Source organism: Leucopleurus acutus (genome assembly GCF_964270905.1).
Source record: "Leucopleurus acutus genome assembly, chromosome: X".
NCBI classification, from domain to species: domain Eukaryota; kingdom Metazoa; phylum Chordata; class Mammalia; order Artiodactyla; family Delphinidae; genus Leucopleurus; species Leucopleurus acutus.
Genome location: NC_139148.1, coordinates 67,308,187 through 67,321,758, shown reverse-complemented (window position 1 = coordinate 67,321,758; position 13,572 = coordinate 67,308,187). Strand labels below are relative to the sequence as shown.

Here is a 13,572-nt window from a genome sequence, read left to right as displayed (position 1 = left end):
ACCTCATCAAACAATGTTTACTGAGTATCTTATTTTGAGGCCTAAGGCTACTGTAATCAGCCTTCTTAAGAACATATCATAAGGCACTTTAAATGCAGAATAGAGGAATACCCTCTGATAATGAAGCTTTTTAAGCCCATTAGCTCTTGACCTTTTTTGGCTACAAATAAAGAAAATATATGCTTACATGTAATTGTTTTAGAAACTTGACTATTCCATTAAAGGCAATGGTTAATTTTTGGATACCAACGAGCATGATTGCATTTGCCTTCTATTAAAGAAACTTGACTGTTTTCATTCACTTTGAGATGGTTGGTAGCATTTACCAGTCTAGATGGCATGGAGAAGTTGTACCTATAAAAGCCATAGGAAGGATGGAATGAGCAACCAATTGCTTCCTGGGCAATGGGGTTGGGTGATAAAATATTTCCAGGTGCCTGTAATCCATACAACATTTGACTGGAAGAATTAGATGCTTGTTGACACTGTCCATTGCAGTCTTCAGATGAACCGTATTTTGAATTGGTGGCCCCCAAGGAAGATAAAATGGGAACTTCCATCATGAGTGGGGCTAAAGACTGAGAACTGTTGCTGCTTGCTAGCCTTTCAGGAGCAGGCAAGACAAGAGGCTGCTGTCGCCAAAAATTAGTTGGGCAAATCTTGTAGCAAAGGGGCAGGTTGATATTGTGTAGGTACACCTCTGGACAGGGCATTCCAAGGGAGCTTGTAGGTATGTGAAATGTTGGAGGGGAGCAAGGTGGAGAAAGCAAAGAGTTCAAAGGAGAGGGAGCCCCTCCACTAGAGGTCGCTGGAGATGAGCCATTGCTTCCACCTGTGAATAACAATGCAGTCAATGAACAATGAACTAAATGTTCCTACTGAATCAGTAATCATGTCCATAACTATCCCTGCTTCATTCTTAGATTAGCTTTCCTTGCAAGTTCACAGTCATTTTAAGTCCTTTGGAAAAGAACATTCCTCTGACCAAAGTTGAATATGGTATCTCTACTACAACCACTATTACTTTTGGCATTATTATTATGTATCATGCATTGAGCATTCACTATGCTTTAGAACTATACTAGGCACTTGAACAACATTTATTCAGTGAATTAAAAAAGAAGCCCAATTAAATATGATCCAGAGCCAATTATATCTTACAAGTAAAAGCTGTTTTTAACCATAAAAAATTACTAAAATAAGCACTTGATTAAATTGAACAGTTTTTTGAGATTTTTTAGAAAACTTCAGTCTGATTAAAAATCAGTGCATATGAAAGTAATCTTATAAATTAAAATAACATTTAAATATATTAGTTTTTTTCTTATATGAAAATCATAGATGGGGAAATTTCCATAGTGTACTATATCAAGAGTAAAAGACAGTCTTGCAGGTTAAAAATACCAAGATAAAAATGAAAGTGTTCATATCAATGTTGCCAGGTGATCTTTTATGGTTGCCTAGCATCTACTAAAATTAGGGATAGATATAAGGTCCAGGAAAATCTAGACTTTACACCTTATATTTGTAAATATTTAAATTTAAAAAAAATTGGTTATTGACTGAACTTGATCAAATTTTGTGGGGTTTTTTTTAGGGGCTACTGTTTTTCTTAACTATTTTTGTATACAGACATAGGCTAATCCTTTATCAAGAGCGGGGCAAATATATTCTATAATTAAACATCCAAAAGTTATTAAAAAAAAACTGGTACCCCTTTTCTTTGCAATTTGAGAGCATTCTGGACATTTTAAATAATTAAGAAAATTGTGTATTTTAAATTATCAATTAATGATCAAGGTTAGCATTATTTTTAAATTAGTGCACCATGTGTTGACTTGGATATTTTAAAAGCATGCTGCCTAGATTCTATTAAAGTGATACTACCAAATAAGTGTTCAAATTTTTCTATGCAACTCTCTAAACCAAATTAATACAGTCAATTGAGTGAAATATTTCACTAAATGATTAGACTTGATCTCTTCACATTTCAATTAGCTGTTATGGTATCATGTAAAATTCAAGCTAACTATAATGTGATGGTAACCTTCAATTAATGTTTAAAGACAAACAACTTTAATGGAGTTAAGACAAATGGGTAAAATGATTCCATATTGCTCACGAATAAAGATCTTCTATTTATCCTTAAATATCAGAGTAAATGAAGGTATGCATTCTTCCACCAGAAAGCAGGCATTGTCAAATTATTATTTAGTCATGTAATGTACTACTTGAGAACAAATACCTTGCAAATATTTTAAATGCTTACGACAATTAAACTAATTGCCATGGCTTAGTATTGTTTTCAACATTTATTTTCCCTAGTCACAACAAAAGGAAAATTAGAGTCAAGTGATGATGAAATTGAATGGGAGTCATTTTTATCATGTGCTGAAAGTTTCTCATAAAATATTTATTTCAATATCTAACATGCTTGCAAATAAGACCACTAGTGCACCACAGGCAGATCCTAAGGAATATGAGATAGTGAGATGCTGAAGAATCCAAGTGATTTCTATAGCTCTCAGGATGTATGATAACTCAAGAAAACACAAGGCAGTAAATCCACCATTACCACGTTTATGCTCTTTTCTTTCTTGCCAGTTACCCTCCCTTTTTGCTTCTTACCTCCTCATCAGGATAAATATACACCCACTTGATTTTAAACACACATTTTCTGGCATATACTTATCCACTTGTGTAGTATTTGTACAGAGGTTCTGGCTGTTGTTATTTCATTAACATTTACAAATAAAAATTAATAAAACTTTTCTTACTTGGTGTGTCTGCACCAAAAGTTTTAAAATCCAAAGTGAGAGAAGGCCTCCATGGGTAGGTCTCTAAAACCCCATCCAATACACCTCTGAAAAAGAGATTCAAACTTTAGCAAGTCCAGAATGCAATTCCTGAAAATAATAATTTGTGTAAGCTTTTGAGTTATTTTGTTATAGTTTTTAGGGGTGAATATCTGAAATGTTTTCCTTTTATAGATAGACTTCTGAATAAAATTCCCCGTGATTATTCCATGAATAAAAACCTAAGAATCTAGAATAAGCAATATCGTAAAAGTGGGTTGGGGAGGGAGTGGGAGGAGGCAAGATTTTGAAGACAAAACATCCAGGTTTCTTTCTTACTACCTATTTATTAGTTACAAAATTTAGGGACTCAGTCTCTGAACCACAGTTTCCTTAGCTGTTATACCTGTGAAGAGGGCTATATAAATATTAGATGTGACTGTTATATCATTTACCTGTTTCTTCCGGGATCTCTAAATCCTTTAGCAAAAGGATTCCTGTCTATTTTCAGTTTGGTGATCTATGGATTCAAAAGAGAAAGAAAGATAAAGTCAGTACCCTCAGTAAAAACACTGTCACTGTTTCTTTTAATGGTTACAACAACCACACAAGTTTTCAACATGTAATATGGCATGTTAAATAAATGTAAGCATATTGCTAAGTCAAATTTGAAATGTTTTATCTCCTGACACTCTTTGTTCTACTCTCCTTTCTATCCTTTCTAACACAAGATCCACACAATTCATAATCAATCTTGCCTTGATGACAATGCAATAATGCTATGAATTTCTTTTTAATTGTGGAAAATTCAATCCATATAGTACAGCTTCACTCTTTCCCTAAAGTTTCTCTGGAGCCATCCGTGCTTGCCTGGGACTTAGTTGGCTTTACCTGCTGGTTTTGGTAAGCTGTCACTGTGGTGAACTCAGTTTCTTTAAAGGAGAATGTTTTAACCCCTTCAGCAGGCAGGGACTGAATCCGGGACATGTCGACCCTGCTGTCCTGCTTCATCACATGCACACGGGGCTTGTACTTGTGCATGGACTGCAGAATGATCTGGAGGAGAAATCAGTGGTCAAATGCTGCCTAGTAATTGGCTTCCCCTCCCCCACACTGCCCCCCTCTCATCAGCACCCCCAACCTTCCCACACAAAAGTGAAGCTAAACCAGAAAGCCTAGGCTAGCCACACACAAGGACTTTTCTTTGCCATTTGGCCCTGGACAGAGGCCTTCAGGCATAAGGGGTTTCAGGAATGGGGCACCACAGCACACCAGAAAGCAGTGATTCCATTTCCAGTTGGGGTCCTTTCCTGCTTCCAAATGTGGGTGACCATATGATATTCCCAAGTGTTATTAGGATCTAACTGCCTGCCATAAGTTCTCTGGGCTTAGGTAACTGATGGGAAAGCATTTGACATCCCCCACCTCCTAAGCCCAGGAGCATCCTTCTTCCTTTTGTGGCTGGCACAGGACCAGGCCAAGCAGGGCAGAGGTGAGGTGCACCTGGGAAGAAGGTTCAAGATCTAGGTGACTTGAAAAGGCCTTCCATTGGGGCGGGTTGTGGAGAAGATTTTCACCATACCATGTCACACAGAAGGTGCCCATCATGGGAAGGCAATCAGAGCCCACAGTGATTGCCAGGGAGGCTGAAGTGCCAGAGAGCTCAGGGAAGCATTCCCTTTCACTGTCCCAGACCAGGCATCCTGGCTTAAACAAGTCTCCTTTGGTCCTCAAACTCCTTTCACTCACCATCCCCAACGCCCAGCACTCTCAGATGCCAAATAAAAGTCACAAGAGCTACTTTGGCCACAGGACTAGAACTTGGACAGTTCCTAAAGACTACAACTAGCACATCTGGAAGACACCTCCTTGGCTTCTCCAGGGTGACCTTCCGGCTGACACCTTGGCATCCCCCTCCTCTCCTCGGAACAAAGGATCGCACACACTTACATGGCCTTTGTCGTCCATCTCGTTGTTGGTGAGTTTCACGCGATCGAAACTGATGATCTGACGCATCCATGTCTCTCCCGAACAAGGCGAGTCCGGGTGAACATAGAACCTGGGAGTGATGCATGAGTGGTCTGTATTCCCGGCTACCATCCACTGCGAGCTGTGATACACATACCTGAAAATGCGCGGAGTGTGGCTTTAGGCGCAGCGGGCCAAAGCCAGGAGCAGGGACTACCGCGATCCCGTCCTAAAGGCTTCGGCCAAGGTTTGCCTGCTAATCTCAAAGGCAACTAGTAAAAGATACAACTTCATTTCTAAAGATCGTCCAGGGATAGAAAGCAAACTGTAAATAAGCATATACGTCATTAAAATGTAGTGAAGTGCCAGGGCAAGTATAATGTCATGGGATTTCAGAGTCTGGTTTGCATTTCCTCACAGAAACCGCAACAAAAATTCATCTAACCCGTTTTACTGAGCAGAGACACCCGAAAAATCCTCCTGTCCTACAAGCGTCAGGGAAGAAGCAGAAGTGTGAGGGAAAGTGTCTGTGCAGCCCACCGCCACCAGACCAGTAGTCTTGGAAGCCCCTTTGTCCACAATGCTTTACATGAGAATACCCTCAAGGAACTCTGCCCGCTGCGGCCTCGGGGCTGATTTTCGCATTGTCTTCAATCTCAACCGCTAAATTATGCGCCGAATTCCCAAGCCAGCTGAAACGTGATAAGCAGCTTGTTCTGCTATTTCTGGGCTACGGCCCCAGCAGGCTCTTGAGCCCAGCCTTCTTTTTGCCCCTCACTCCCAGAATTGGGTGCGTTGCCGGCTGTTTCCTAGAAAGGCTAGGCACCCACTTCGGTCTAACGCTCACAGGCCGAGTGCGGGCAGATGCCGCCCAACCCCCATACCCCTGAGCTAAAGCGCTGGCCGACCCGAGCTTCTGGGCTGCCAGCAAAGAAGGGCCTCTTGGCTTTAGATCAGTTCGGCCACTTTTAGCCTGCTTTAAGTAGAGAGCTTACATCAAGAGAAAGGTTACTTGTATTCTCTGGGACCTGGCCTCCACTTCAGGGGAGAGGCTAAGGAGGGAAGAAAAATAGACTTAGGCAAGATAACTGCTAGACTAGCTTTGGATGGCAAATCAGGGCATCGCTCAAGGACCCTGCTGCTAAATTAGCACATCCCAGAGCCCGGTAGGGCCCCAGAAGCCCAGGTATTTCTCCCCAAATTCCTTTAAACAGCTTCCCTCCCAGATGCCTGAGCCAAAACCCTCTGCAGTTTGCAGAGCCAAGGCTAGAGCAGTGGGTAGGCAAGAGGTTTGGGGTGCACTGAAGCACCAGCTGGAACCTGTGATCCAGGAGTGAGAGGAAAGAAAAACAAGCCTGCTTTTCTCTCAGTCTGAACTCCCTGAACTCCAGTTTGAGGGAGAAAATTCAACTCTCAAAGCCCACAGGAGAGCAATTATCCCTACCATGATAGAGTTTTCAAAACAGCACTCTCAGGTTCCATAGATATGAATCCCCATTCCCAGCCTGTGGTACCCTCCTTTGGGCCTGGTTACCTATAGCGTTTGGAATCCACCGGCACCACATCGATGGCCACATAGTACTGTTTCCCTGGGTCCAGTCCTTTTATCTTGACCCGAACAGAGGGGAACATCCTCCTGTGGGAGAGAAAATAGCGCCTGACCTGGGCGCTATTAGAAACATTTGGCGCCAGGGGGGGTTGGGGACAAATGAAAAGTAAAGGAATAAACTATACTCTTCTTATTCTAGACAGGTTCAGTGAATGAGATTTGCTACATGAGGAAAGATTGTTGGTTACATGTTTGATTGAACAAACTCAGGATTTTTGAGTGGATCAGAATATCCTTACCACAAGGCTTTGTCCACCCCACTTCCTATCACCACCATAATAAAAAGCTATAGAAGAAAAAGTAGGAAAGAAACAGCTGTGCCTCTCCCCTGAGTTTTCAGCGGTACTTTCTGTGAGGCAGATTTGGGAAAGACTGAAATTAGGAAGATTCACACACAGAAAAATTACCCAGCTGATGTGAAGAAAATGCCGCACAGGAAAAGGTGGAAGAGGGAAAGCCCCACCTCAAATTGACCTGGGCTCAGGACAGTGGGCTGAGAGCCTGCTAGATGGGATATTGTCCACTGATAACTGTGAGGCTTTAACAGAAAGGCCTGGCCATAGCTTAAGATGTGGGGGTGGCATCTGGCACCTGCCTTGGGAGATCTAATTTTTGTCATATACTACACAGGCAGGAGCTGCAAGAATGAGTTCTTGGAATCAGGGTGTACAGGAAAGAAAGGCCGAGCCACTAACATGGGCCAGGCAAGGCCTAGTCTGGTCGATTGAGAGGCACTGGCTTCCAATACCTGTCTGGGGTGGGATTATGGGGAGAAGGGTACCAAAGCATAAAACTGGAGGCACCCATCTTATGAGAGCAGAACATTAAGTGCCTACTGTGTGCGGCCCTTGAACAGCTTGGGCAAAGCCGAACCTGCCCGCCTTGGTAATGATCATCTCAGTTCCAATGTCATGAAATCTCTTCCACAGCTCGGATCCTTGAAGCTCCACTTGGATAGAATCTTTTTCTTCCAGACTTCCGAAGCTGTTGCAGCCGCCGCTGCCGCCTCTACAGCCTGAGAAGGTAGTTGCTAAGGGCTCTGTCTTGGGTCGCTTTTCTGCTGGACACAGAGACGCTGAGAGTTTGAGAGAGCTTTGCAGTTCCCGCGCCCCCTTCTCGCTGACGCCTGTCTCAGAACAGACCGGCCTTGTCTCTTCCCCGGGAACCTTGGCATCGGATCTCCAAATTCCCCACAACACCCACTCTGGCCCCCTGATGGAGAGAAAGGGGCCCAGGTAGCGCCCTGTGAAATGCATGACCCTTCTTCAAATTTGCCCATCCTCATCTCTCTCGGAGACTTTTCGTCCCTGATGCTGAATCCCCTCGGGATCTGGGTCCATGCCCTGTTTTCTACCCCGAGAAACATTCACCCTCTGGCTCTCAGAGCTTCCGGGAGTTTGGAGAGTCTCGCTTCATAAATCTGTGGGGACCCTCCCTTTCACCGCAAATGAACCACAACACTATGGGCTTAACGTGGAGGCTCTGAAACTTCCCCCTACAGCCAGATGGCTGAGGTATCCCCGCCGCCCCGTACGCGGCCATCGCTGGGCCAAGACATCCTTTGATAGGGCTAGCCGCCCTCCTGCAGCGACGCGGCGCTAGTCTGAGACCTTCCGATCCAGCAAGCCATGGTAGCCGGCGCTGGGATTTGGGCCGCGGTAGGGGTACTCACCAGGCTGCTCGCTCTTCCTTCCTGCGGCGCTGCTCCTTCTCTCCTCCTCCGCCTCTCCACTCTCTTTCTCAAGCAGCTCAAGTTGCGCCTCCTCTCTTGTGTCTCGCAGTTTTCTTTTGCTGGGTCTGCCCACCAAGGCTTCCACCGAGAAGGCGTGCGCCCGAGAGCTCAGAGCCATCCCTGGAGAGGGTGAAGAGAACGTACTCTGCAAAGTTTCAACCTGAGCTGGGTTAGGGAGGGAGAGGGTGGGAGGGCGCAGAGGACAGGCAAAGGAGGGAAAGCGGGAAAATCAGAAAAACCTGAAAACTCAGAAAACAATTTCTGAATCTATATTCAGGGGGAAAAATGTGTGTGTATAATTTTTATATATACGTATAGATTTTCTTTGAACAGACAGAATGAAAGGAGATTAAACTGGAGCCAGAGTCCTCTGGAGTCTAGTCCCCTTTCCCTTTTCGCTCTTCTCCCTCCCAGTGGACATGTGCGGAACATCAGCCCTCAAGTCCCAGATTCCCGGACCTGGCAGAGCTCAGAGACTGGCAAGCGTGGCCCTTTTAGGGAGCGGACCTGCCCCTAATGGCGGCTCAGGTCGCTCGGATTGGGAGATACTGTTGCATCGGACTGAGTGAATACCCGGCTGGTCATAGCCTTCACTGTTTGTTTTGGAAACTGTTGGAAGCATAAAAAAACACCGTGACACTTCAGAGACTGACGGGGAGGGGGCGGTGGGAGTGGGAGGATAGAAAGGGGTTGGAGGTTGACTGGAAAGGGGCTCAGGATAGTCTAGTGGGGAGGAGGGATACACAAACTTACTGTTTTGCATTAAATTGTGAAACTAAAAGACATGCGAAGTAATTGCCCACGGTGAGGGGGCCACTTTTCCAACAAAAGTGAAAATATTATTTAACCAAATCCAGAGAGATGTATAGGGGTCTTTTGCTCTTAAGTGAGTACACTGGGGAAACAAAGAGCAGCACAAACTTTCTGGGCCTGTTTGTTCTACAGTCTGGGTCTAAGACTAAGTGGACCCTGTACTACTCTGACCTCCCTATCCAGGTGGGGAAGTAAGAGCCAGTGCAGGCAGGAGGCTCCCAGATAACCACTTTCAATGATCAAGAGCAAACCTGGACCTTCAATCCCTGCCTCTACTGGAGCCCAATATTCCCCCACACAGCCTCTTCTTACTCGCATGACTTAATCAGCAAATACAGCCCAAGAACTCCAGGGCCATCAGCAGAGCACCAATCAGAATTGTGCTCCCAAGGATGTGACACCTCACAATGTTGTGCTCAAATAATTGATTCCAATATATCCTGAAATATCTCCCTGGGCTAAGTTTTACTTTTCCTTAAAATGGATAAAGACACCTTTGTGTCAAGAAGAGACTTGCCTACCACTTCCAAGGAGCATGTTTATGCATGCAGATGTGAGATGCCTGCCTGTGTGCTTAGGATTGGGTCATGCGCTTTTCATCAGCAATAAGAAATCAGGCACCCCTGGGCTCTCTTGCAAACTGCATCTGAATTATTGACATTTTCACCTTTTCAGAGAGCTCAGCTCTCTCATGTGTACTGAACTAAGCTGTAGTTAATTCCTGTTAACTTTTATCTGAGAGTAAAGTTATTGCAAGCCTCAGAACCAGCTTTGTGATCTGTTCAGCTGCCAAAGCACTGGGCTGTCAGGTACTGGGGGCATGAGGGATGTACATTTATGATAGAAGTTCATTTTCCACAGCTAAAAGACTCTTTTGAACATTCTCTTTATTTCAGCCAGAAACACCCATAAACCTTTATAAGATATTCTTCAGCCCACATGGCACATGCAGAGAGAGAGGCTCTGGGATGCACAGATGCCCACATTAGAAAGAAAATAAAGTGTTTTTGTTGACAATTGGAAAATCCTTACAGTAAAATGTTGATTTTGAATTACCAAAAAATGTTATAACTAGGAACATGAAGGGAATTTATCTCTTGAAAGAAAAATAAATTTGTGGTTAATACAAATTAAATATATTCAAAATCTATGGAGATACAGAGGATATAGATGTGCTTTAAGGGATATATGGTTTATAAAAGCTCTTATTGAATATGAAATCTGAACTTGCTTTAAGCAGATAGAAAGCAATTTTTAATTCTCTAATAAAAATTCTAATATTTTATTAACCACTATAAATAGGTATGTGAATTAACACATGCACAAAACAAGGTTGGCCCTGAAAATATTGCTTCTAATGAACTGTATGTGCAACAAAGTAGACGTTCAGATTTAAGCTAATGTATCTGAAAGCATTACGTTTCTCAGATATTTATGGCAGGTCAAGGGCAAAGATTCATGGCCTCTCTAGTTTTCTATATAGGAAATATGGGTTACTTGAAGAAAAACGTATGTGTAAAAGAAACTAAATCTGACTGGAGGAAAAAAATCCCCTGTGTTCTGCAGTACTTACTAATCAAAGGGATGATGTCAAACTCATATGAAGGGATTCCAACTGTCACTTTTAATTTACAAAAGAAAGAATGAAACACATTAAATGAAATATATAAATATTTCAAATATATACCTATATTAAGTATAAATAAAATGTTTTGAGACTGGTTGATACCTAGTGCCACACTTTGGCAAAAGTACAAGCAACTTCATGATAAAGATCATTTCCTCGAATTGTTATTCTTCCTACTCTCCCTTGATCCTCATTCTCCATGGTTAAGATATTTTGGCATACTTCCAAGCTTGTAGAATGTGAATCTGAAATAATTTGCTTATGATCATTTTTGCCATTTCTTGGGAAAAAGCTTACCAACGTCAAGAAATGCAGAGAGGCAGTTTCCTCACAACATAATTTGAGTACCCGAATTCCACTTTGCCTGAACTAGCTAAGTTGCTTACATAAATAAATCATCTTTGCTTAAATGAGTTTCAGCTGGGTTTTCATCACTTGCAAGCAAAAGAATCCTGACAAATACATCATCTTGATAAAAATTTGGAAAATCAACTTTTTTTTCTAGTTATTCTTTCTTCCTCCTCCTTCTTCAATACTACTGGTTCTGTGAATTGGGAAATTGCATGCTACACACTATCCCAGACTCATAAAACCTGGAAGAAAATTTGACTTTCTATGCAAATTACTAGCACTATGATAACTGACAAAAATGAATAAGGCTCAAGCAGTATAGCACATAGGAGGACAGACTTTGGATTCAGACTGACCTGATTCAAATTCTGACTTTGCTACTTTCTGAGACCTTACACAAGTCTTCTTCTTTTTTTAACATTCAGTCTCTTTCCTCTAAACTTTTGTTTTTACTTTTAATACCTTCATCACAGGGTATGTTTCTGTAAGTGTATATATCTGAGGGTTAGTGAAATAATATACACAAACCACTTAGCATAATGCCTGGAACATAGTAAGCACAGCTGTTTTCAACATTAAAAAGATGATGGAGGTTAATTTCGAGAATGTGTTAATCTTTAAGTTAACTATACAATTATAAATCCTTTGTGGCCAGACACTAGAAACAGAAGTTTATGCTAACACTGGCACACTCAACTTTTGTTTAAATCCTAAAGCAGATTCAAAAGTTCAGAAGTCTTTAAAGTAATCACCTTCCTTAAATTTGAGAACCATTTTAATAAATTAAGCTAATGAATTAAACAAAAATATTGGATTTGAGTTTCAAAAATCTATGGGAAATACATCTGTTAGAATACATATTCTGATCTGATTTTATCAACTTGATCCTTGGAAAGACATTTTTGCTATTTTACCAATGCAGTGTAAGTGTACGTTCTTCTTATAGTAGTAGATAAAATATATTAATTACAGGCCTCTAACATATAGCTGTGTTCTCACTCCAGAAAATTAAGAAAACTGGTCTAATTAATATTAAAAGTAATTCCCACACTGAATCCTTCAACTTCTAATAAGCTTACTTCAATATAATCTTTCAAGATTTCAGTACTTCAATGCATCTAGCAATTCAGTTATGCATGCCAAACTTTGTAATCCATGTTCTTAGGTAGAGTGGAGGAAGAAAGAACAGGGAAACAAATTCTTATATGTGTTCATTGCATTCTCATGGTGACAATTGGGAAGTTAAATGCTTATTCTTGCAAAAAAGTTAGCTGAAGGAAAATTTATTCCTTTGAATTTAATCATGTCATGTGTTCATCAGATATCTGCTATCAAATGATGAAGGTCTTCCTATGATAATGATTATAACAGCGCTTTTGGGTTCATTATGCTCCTCATTCTCACTGAATTTTATATTAAAGGCATGCAACTATTTTTCCCATTTTTTTCTACTCAATTTATAACCTATGGCTGGTGGGTTTTTAAAAAATGTTGGATCTAGGAGCTTTGCCCACAGAAATATGAGGACAATTTTTTTCTTGACTAACTTTGGGCAGAGAAGATGAATGAAATAAAAATAAATAATAAGCCCAGATGTGGCCCTACTCTACAGTGATATGGTATTTGCCAGAGTAGGCATTGCATGTCCAGTTAAACGCAGCTGGGATTGACATCCAGCTGGTCCATGGAAAGGAGATCTTTAGGAATCAGGTACAACTTTAAGCATCTGATGATCTCAGATAGTATGACAAAGGGTTAAATACAATCTGAATGCTGCTGAAAGGTTTGGTTCAATAACCTGCTCACCCTGCAGGGCTGGGAAAGACACCACCCCTACCCTAGAGGGGCAGAGTGAAGCTCACGGCAAGGCCAGTATACAGGGCACTTGAGCTGGAAAACAGCCAGGTCCGTGTGTGATCTTGGGCACATCTCCATGGGTATTTGTTTCATGCTGCAGCCATTAAAGTAGAGGGGAGGATATTAATGCATTTGACTATCCTTTCTTACTCAAAGGATATATATATATATATTTTTTATCCATTGTATGTTCCTAGTTAAAAGACACAGCGCAGAAACAGAAAAGTTAAGAGTTTTTTCTTAAATTTTGAGTGTTAATTACAATGTATCACTTGCAGTAGTGTCTCAATGTGAGCATTTTCTTGCGTTTGAACCCTGGCTCAGTTTAATGCTAAAAAGCAGGAAATTGCCTTGTGTATCAAGGCAAGGCTTTGCCTGGTAGTTTATTTATTTATTTATTTATTTATTTATTTATTTATTTTTGCGGTATGCGGGCCTCTCACTGTTGTGGCCTCTCCTGTTGCGGAGCACAGGCTCAGCGGCCATGGCTCACAGGCCCAGCCACTCCGCGGCATGTGGGATCTTCCCAGATGGGGGTACGAACCTGTGTCCCCTGTATCAGCAGGCAGACTCTCAACCACTGCACCACCAGGGAAGCCCCTGCCTGGTAGTTTTTTAAACACCAGTTTTCTGTAAAAATAAAGCAAAAGATATTTGTTGCAATATCTGTTCTAGCATTTCAGACTATCTACTATATGACACAATTTTAAAAATCAATATCTAACATCTACAGAAGTACTGTTTGATAGTGAGAAATATTTGGTATTAGGCTGAAAGATTTTCCCTAAATCCATCAAAACACAAAAGGTAGGCAAACACC

General features: G+C 41.7%; 1 protein-coding gene across 2 annotated transcripts; it reads right to left on the bottom strand.

The window, feature by feature from the left end:
• Window positions 1–218: 218 nt before the first annotated feature.
• Window positions 219–8,222, bottom strand: TBX22 (T-box transcription factor 22; the record flags this gene model as incomplete). Of its 2 annotated transcripts, none has more annotated exons than XM_082864953.1 (8): window positions 219–832; window positions 2,778–2,863; window positions 3,251–3,315; window positions 3,687–3,851; window positions 4,746–4,920; window positions 6,298–6,399; window positions 7,246–7,432; window positions 8,045–8,222. In XM_082864953.1, 8 exons carry the CDS (start codon window positions 8,220–8,222, stop codon window positions 219–221), a joined length of 1,572 nt encoding a protein of 523 aa, XP_082721079.1. The 2 variants fall into 2 exon arrangements, with proteins under 2 accessions (XP_082721079.1, XP_082721080.1); XM_082864954.1 differs by having other exon boundaries at window positions 7,246–7,429.
• Between the last annotated feature and the right edge of the window lie 5,350 nt (window positions 8,223–13,572).